This window comes from Phocoena phocoena, chromosome 3, assembly GCF_963924675.1.
Source record: "Phocoena phocoena chromosome 3, mPhoPho1.1, whole genome shotgun sequence".
Taxonomy (NCBI): Eukaryota; Metazoa; Chordata; class Mammalia; order Artiodactyla; family Phocoenidae; genus Phocoena; species Phocoena phocoena.
In genome coordinates, this window is record NC_089221.1 from 155,806,530 (window position 1) to 155,814,228 (window position 7,699).

General features: G+C 49.2%; 1 protein-coding gene across 2 annotated transcripts in view; it reads left to right on the plus strand.

The window, feature by feature from the left end:
* Positions 1 to 3,927, plus strand: part of TBC1D9B (TBC1 domain family member 9B) — a 44,070-nt gene extending 40,143 nt beyond the window's left edge. The window contains exons 20-22 of one of the 2 annotated variants that reach the window (XM_065875659.1): positions 779 to 838; positions 1,430 to 1,536; positions 2,640 to 3,927. In XM_065875659.1, the coding sequence (XP_065731731.1) occupies positions 779 to 838; positions 1,430 to 1,536; positions 2,640 to 3,326 (854 nt within the window). In that variant the 3' untranslated portion in view covers positions 3,327 to 3,927. The remainder of the gene's footprint in view (positions 1 to 778; positions 839 to 1,429; positions 1,537 to 2,639) is intronic. The other variant, XM_065875660.1, reaches the window with a different exon arrangement.
* The last annotated feature ends 3,772 nt before the right edge of the window (positions 3,928 to 7,699 follow it).

Here is a 7,699-nt window from a genome sequence, read left to right on the forward strand (position 1 = left end):
AACTAAAGAAACAGATGTATCTTCTGTTTTATCAAGGATGCTTTAGGCTTGTCCCAGGCACTTCCAGGAGACGCCAGGGACTCGGGGTACAGATCCCTGTCCTCAGACCTCACATAGCCTCCAGGCAGCAGTCCGTTCCCTGGTGAGAAGCCTGAGCCTGGAGCGCTGCGCCCTTCCCTGCCACCACATAGCTGCCAAGGGCCATTCAGAGCTGGGACACTGCCTTTTCACCTGAGGTCCCCCCACCGGCCACATTCTCTCAGGGAACAGGTCTGCAAAAGCTGGGCAGCCTGCTTGCCCCAAGTTTATGGTCACCATAAGGAGCACGGTGTATGCAGACTCCAACAAATATGTCACTTTAAGAAATACAGTGCTGAGTGCAGGATTCACGTACATAAAATTCCTCATCAGCTAGTGTGGCAGTTGCAGGTTGAATTGGTAATTAGGACTCCCCTGAGTTTGACCTTTATCAGCAGAAACTATAGAAATCATTGGTCTCAGACTTCTTGCCCATAACGTGCGCCATCGTTCACTTAAGAACTGTATGGTATGACTTGTATTCTTTTGAAAAGAGGATGTGAGGGTTCAGTGGCTCTGTGGTTCAGGTGGAGTGAGACAGCCCTTCTCAGAGAAGGCAGAGAAGAAGCAGCATCCAGGGCCCAGGGCCAGGTCCGCTTCCGCAGGAGAGCACAGACTAGACCGACCACTCAAGGACCTTAGTGGTTTGGAGTCATAACAGAAGAATGTTCTTGTTCTTTTTATTCATCCCATTGTCCAGAAGCACTACAGCAGGAAGAGCAAGAGGGAGCTGGAAATGACGTCCAAGAAAAAAGAAGAGGTGTATATTTAGGCCAACATCTGCTGATGCTGGTAGAGGTCTCAGGGTGGGTGGGGTCTGGTTGCCCTGTCACTGCAGAAGAGCCCCGTACCCTGGGGAGATGGCAGATGCATGCCTGACACCACAGCTCTCCTTGAGGTGAATGCCCAGCCCATCAGCTGTCCAGCTGTCATCAGTCCCAGGCCCCCAGGCCTGAATCTCCTGTAGCTGTGAACAGCCCCAGCCATCACCGCCTCCCTCTGGGGGTGCCTGCTTCCTGCCAGGACTCCTCTAGGTGCCCAGCTGGCCTCTCCTTCTCATGCCACCCTCTCTCCAGCCTCCACATGGTTCTGTCACCATCTTGGGGAAGACAGATTGGGGCCATCCTCATCAGCTTAGCTCAGACCTACTTCAGCATAACTTGGGAGACCCATGAGTGTTCTAGGGTGTTTTTTCCATCACCACCTCCCCAAATGCCGGGGTGTTTTGTAATAGGGCCCAGGTAACTCCATGCCAGACAATACTTAAACCCACTTACCCCCTGCTACCAGCCCCCAGCCCTCTTTCTCTCATTTGACAGATGGAGATTAATTTTTTTCTCCCAACTCGCAGAGGAGAAGGGAACCAGCCCTCCTGACTATCGGCACTACCTTCGAATGTGGGCCAAGGAGAAAGAGGTTCAGAAGGAGACGATTAAGGATCTTCCCAAGATGAACCAGGTAGGCCCAATCAGAACACACAACAGATGTTTCTGGAAAATTCTGACCAAGGCTGAGCCCTCCCACCCGGCACCTCACCACCGTCCCAGCACCCCCTGGAATGTAGGGATTCTCCTGCCTACCTTTAGAACCTCTAGTCAGGCAGCAGTCAGGGACTATTCTAGTAGGACAAGGGGTCAGTTGCTTCAGGGCCTTGTCCAGAACACTCTGCTGGTGATGACTTGCTTTGGTTTAATTGGTATCCGTGAACCAGAGGAGCACTGGGGAAGGTTAACCTCAAAAGGCAGAGACTCACACCACCATTTATGAGATAACACCACAGCACTTCTGCTCCCTCCCATGCCCCACTCGGAGCTGTGCACACACAGGCCCACTCAACCCACCACCCAATGTTTGTTTGCTGGTCTCTGCATCAGGACCGTGGCATCTTGCCAAGGGTCTTACAGCCAGGACCACAGACATCTAACCAAAGGCAGTTGTTGAGCTGCAGCCTGACCACGGTCTGCTGTGCCCGAAGGAGAACCTTGCAATCTGGGTGATCTCTCATCCATAGCCTGAAGAATGGGGTGCCCGTGGAGGGAGGTTTCATCCCATTCTCAGGCCAGGAAGCCTAAATATGGTTTCAGGACCTGGAACCTGACCTCTTCACCCTTCTCAACCAACCCAAGTTACCTTACCTTGTCATCACTCTCTAAAGAGCTTCATAAAGGAGAATTGAAGGCGCTTCTGATTAAAGATATAAAAAATTCAGTGTGATTCTAAAACACAGTGAAGAAGTACCTGTAGTCACTGGATTTAGAAAGATATGATAGAAATAGGTCTGTCTCTGCTAACAGAATGGATGTAGAGACAGGGAGAGACTCCAAATGTTCCTATATGTGCTGAAAGAATGGCAGCTGGAAAAGAAAGCCCTTTCCCTCTCTGCACCTCAGTGTCCTAATCTGTGAAATGGACATATCAAGACACAGGTATACAGAGACAACTAATGGGAAACACCCTCACACCAATCATAATGGCCAGCACTGTGAGTCTGGATGATCTGAGGGCAATCTGACCCATTCTTTACCATCTCCCTGCCCTTTTTCTGTTTTTCCCCTTAAAAGGAGCAGTTCATAGAGCTGTGTAAGACGCTTTACAACATGTTCAGCGAAGACCCCATGGAGCAGGACTTGTACCATGCTATCGCCACGGTGGCCAGCCTGCTGCTCCGCATTGGGGAAGTGGGGAGGAGGTTCTCTGCATGGTCGGGCAGAGAGTCCAGGGACAGTGCCCCTGAGGAGGGCGAGCCGCCAGCCCCACACCCCCCTCAAGACGTGGCCCAGGAGCTTCAGCCGCCAGCTGCAGGGGACCCCCAGGCCAAAGCGGGTGGAGACACCCACCTTGGGAAAGCACCGCAGGAGAGCCAGGTGGTGGGCGAAGGGGGCGGCGGCGAGGGGCGGGGCTCCCCCCCCCAGCCTCTGTCTGACGATGAAACCAAAGATGACATGTCCATGTCCTCGTACTCAGTGGTCAGCACGGGCTCCCTGCAGTGTGAGGACCTGGCTGATGACACAGTGCTGGTGGGTGGGGAGGCCCACAGCCCTGTGGCCACCACTCACAGTGGGGGTGCCGTTGATACAGACTGGTGCATCTCCTTCGAGCAGATCCTGGCCTCCATCCTGACGGAGTCCGTGCTGGTGAACTTCTTTGAGAAGAGGGTAGACATTGGACTCAAGATCAAGGACCAGAGGAAGGTGGAGAGACAGTTTAGCACCTCCAGTGACCATGAACAGTCTGCAGTTTTGGGCTGAGGGCTCCAAGGCCTGGGAGCTGGCCTCTCTCTCCTCCTTCCCTCCCATTCTGTTTTCTCTTGAAGGACACACCCCTCCAGTTCTCCCCAGAAGCAGTGAGTTGTAAATGGAAAGAAGGCTGAACAGTCGCAGTTGGGATCTAGGCAGGGGCTCCCCACCCCCTCGTTCTGCCTTGGACCTCCTGGCCCCTGCATAGTGTCAGGGGCTCTCTGATCTGCCTTTGCTTGCCCTGCACTGTGGCCAGGCCACACCCTGTCCTCCACCTCCTCTTCTGCAGCTGCGTGCTCTGGGGCCTTTCCTGCCACTTGGCGCCAGGTAGGGGGGTCGAGTGCCTATTGGGCACCAAAGTGGTGAGAACTTCGAGATGCTCTCCAGAAGCCCCTGAGCCTGCGCTTCTGGCTGGGGGACATGGGCAGAAAGCATCTGCTGCACCAGGGTGGGTGCCGCCTGCACAGGCGTTACTCTCAATTCTCTTTCAGCTCGTCATCCTCACCATTAACCTTAAAAGCATATCCCTCAGGTCCTGATATATTTCCTTGTATTCATTTCAGTTGGCTAAAAATCACACTATGCTCAATGCCTTAATAAATCCCTGAAAGAACTAAAAACTACACTGTGTATAGAGAATTAATGTGACCCTCAACCACTGCTTTGGCCTCCTGGCTTCTTCCCAGGCAGGTATGGGGCCCAGGCCATATTCCAGAGGTTCCCAACACTTAGTCTCTCACAGGAGGTGGGGGTTCAAGACCCCTAGGGAGGATGGGGACATGGAAGCTGCTGATGCAGGCTGGGCAGGGCCTGTGAAGACCTGCACCAGCAGAGGAAACCTGCTCTGCAGGTATAAACAGCCTGGGTCCAGGTGCAGGACATGTGTGCTCAGGCCTGGGCTGCAGCAAGCCTTTGGGTTCAGAAAGCAGACTGTGGGGACACGGGCAACAGGCTGAGCCATGAGGACCCCTTAGCTTTGCAACAGGAGCTGATCATCATGTCCAGCGTTTGCCCCCAACACAGGACCACTCTTATTTGTACTAAAAGATAACATCTCTGTGGCTGTTGTTTGGTTTTAAACTTAATAGCTTTATTGAGGCAAAACTTACATACCATAAAATTCACTTGTTTTAAGTTATAATTCAATGATTTTTTAGTAAACTTAGAGTTGTGCAAACATCACCACAATTCAACTTTAGAATATTTCCATCACCCCAGAAAGACCCCTCCTGCCCATGTGCTGCCAATCCGTGTACCTTCCCCCAGCTCCAGGGAACCACCAATCTATTTTCTATCTCTTTAGATTTTATGGATGGTTTTAAAATAATCTCCGTGATTTTACCTTGTTTACAGCTGCTGAATCACTTCTCGATAAGTGCAGCAAAATAACATCAAGGAAACGGAACAGCTGTTTTCTTTCTTAATGACAACAACAACAAAAAGTAATTTCCTTTCTAGTATTTACACAAACTGACTACATGCTTTCTCATAAATTAATTTCAAAGAATTTATTGCTAGAAAGCCTACATTCTTGGGACTTCCCTGGTGGTCCAGAGGTAAAGATTCCGCCTTACAATGCAAGAGATGTGGGTTCGATCCCCAGTCAGGGAGCTACGATCCTACATGCTGCGGGGCAACTAAGCCTGCCACCACAACTACTGAGCTTGCATACCTCAACTAGTGAGCCTGTGTGCTGCAAACTACAGAGCCCACGTGCTCTGAAGCCCGCGCATCCTGGAGCCTGCGGGCCACAACAAGAGAAGAGAAAACCCGCAGGCCATACTAGAGAGATGCCAACGCGCCGCAACGAGAGATCCCGCATACCTCAACAAAGATCCTGTGCTCCACAACTAAGACCTGATGCAGCCAAAAAAAAGACTATGTTCTTGGTCATAATAAAATTAAGTAAAGATATACATAAAAATTACACAAAATTGGCAGTCAAATTGATTGTAATCAATTAGAAAGATTTAAATGACTTGGAATTTTAAAATATTTATTTGGCTGCATCGGGTCTTAGTTGTGGCACGCGGGATCTTCTTTGGGACATGCGGAATCTTTCGTTACAGAGCGCGGGCTGTTCGTCGCGGTGCACGGGCTCAGTAATTGCAGCATGCAGACTTAGTTGCCCCATGGGATGTGCGATCTTAGTTCCCTGACCAGGGATCAAACCCTTGTCCCCTGCATTGGAAGGCAGATTCTTAACCACTGGACCACCACCAGGGAAGTCCTGGAATTTAAATAAATGTTTTATATGCCATGTAGAAGTATAAATTTGAGAATATACCAAAGAAAGTAAACAACATAAAAGAGGACATTATCCTTTTTACGTGATAAAAGAAAGTACAAAAATGTACAATAAAATAGTACTTTCATCCATTAATTATTTAACCTCGCATGATAAAATGTTTAACAAGAGCAGTAACACTAAATAATAAATGGATAATAAAAATAAAGTTTTAAATATATTTGTGTTCTGTAGTAAACATAATTGTATATTTTAAAACTCCTTACCAAGTGATATGTTGTACCAAACCATTCAAGTCATTCTTATAATTTCCAAGAAAAAAAATACGTATATGAATTTTTAAAGGATTACAGAAAGGAGGAGAAAACAGAAAAGTAGAAAAACAATTTTTCCTTGTATTTAAGACTACTAATTATTTTGGTGTTTTTTCCCTATATTTGTCTTTTTCAAAGTTGAACTCATACCACGTGTGAAATTTTTATTCTTCTCTTTTCATTAACCACAAAACATTCTTTGTAGTTGCCAGAAGCTCAGCCACAATGAGACACGTAGAGATAAACAAAAACCACCCAAATGAGAACAGGGACCATTTATCCAGAGCTTGCTATAGAAAAGAAGTCAGCCACCATTACTTGCGTTTGGCAGAGACTAAAATGTAGTCAGAAGAGTGGGAAGGCCTTATGGTGAAAGCAAGGGAAGGCTTCAGGTGTGCTCTGATTAGAGGCTGCTAGGGGGGAAACAGGCTGGCTAACCTGAAGCAGGATGTTTTCTGTAATTGGTTTGGGGAGCATAATTGGCGTTCTCTTGGTTGGTCCTGAGATGAAGTGGGCAGGTGCAAAAGGGAGGGCAACTGGCAGTCATTGCCCAAGTCCTGACTGCTGCAGAAGTTGTGGTTTGGGGTGTGATGAGGGAGTCTGGTCACTCTCTGTTTGCATATTCAGTCTCAAACATAATTTTTTAAATTAATTTGGTTTTTTCTAATATATGCTATTGTGCAAAATTTGGAAAATATTAAAAATTTTAAACCATTTATAACCCTTGCCCGTGCACATCTGGAAATAAATAATGCCTGGTTTTACCTGATATCATGTACACTTTGTAACCTCCTTGCTTCCCAACAATACACATGCCAACATTTTCACTCCAAACTCTTTGTAATGGACCTGCATAATGGTCCATTCTTTAGAATACTTATTTCCATTTTTTCCTGTTATACTTAACACTACTGCATAAACAATAAATCTGCGTGATTCAGATTATTAGGATAGAGATAACTGCCAGATTGTTTTTTCCTTTTACCGTTCTATCAGCATCCTTGTCAGGATTGGGCGTTTTAAATTTTCTTTTAACAAGATTATTTATGTTGTCAGGCACGTGGGAATGTCTTGGCGGGCTGGCGTTAAGGTGAGGTTGGGACATGAGGGGTGCAATATTTTTCCTCTATGCCCAGACTGGGACTTGGGCTCCACCTTTTAGAGCGGGTCTTCCTCGGGACTGCAGTAAGGACTGATTTCGTTTTCAACCACCAGGCGTCTCCGTTTCCCTCTCTGAGAAGCGTACGGTTGGTGAACTGCCTATTTTCCCAGGATTCTCGGTGCTCCGGCTCAAACGTTAACTAACCACCTCTGACCAGAGGTCCTGAAAATGCCTACCGTGGGCCCCAAGGAGTGGGCCCGAGCAGGGAGGCGTCCTCCGGCTCCCTCTCCCCGACTTGAAGAAGCAGAAGAAACTGTGCCAGCAAAGGCCGGACCCCCAGCGGCGGCTGGAGACCCAGCCCTTGCAACTTCAATCTTCCCAGGGAGCCCAGGCATAAACGCTGGTTTAGATAGAGGCGGGAACTGCTTCGGGCTGAGACAACCAGTGACCTGACTGACGCAAAGCCCAAACAACGCCCGACTCAGCAGCAGTGATACGGCCCGAGTCCTGAGGTGGCCCGGGGTCCCAGCTGACAGCCAACTAACGCTAAGCTTTCCGGTGGCCCAAGAGCCCATTAGGGGCGAAGCTCGAGTGGGCCGGAGCGCAAGGCGCACGCTCCCCTCAGGCCAGAGGGTCCCGAGCGCCTGAAGCGGGCGGAGCCAGGGCGGACAGGGTAGCGCGGCGCACGCGCGGCGCACGCGCGGCGGCGACGGCCGTCGCA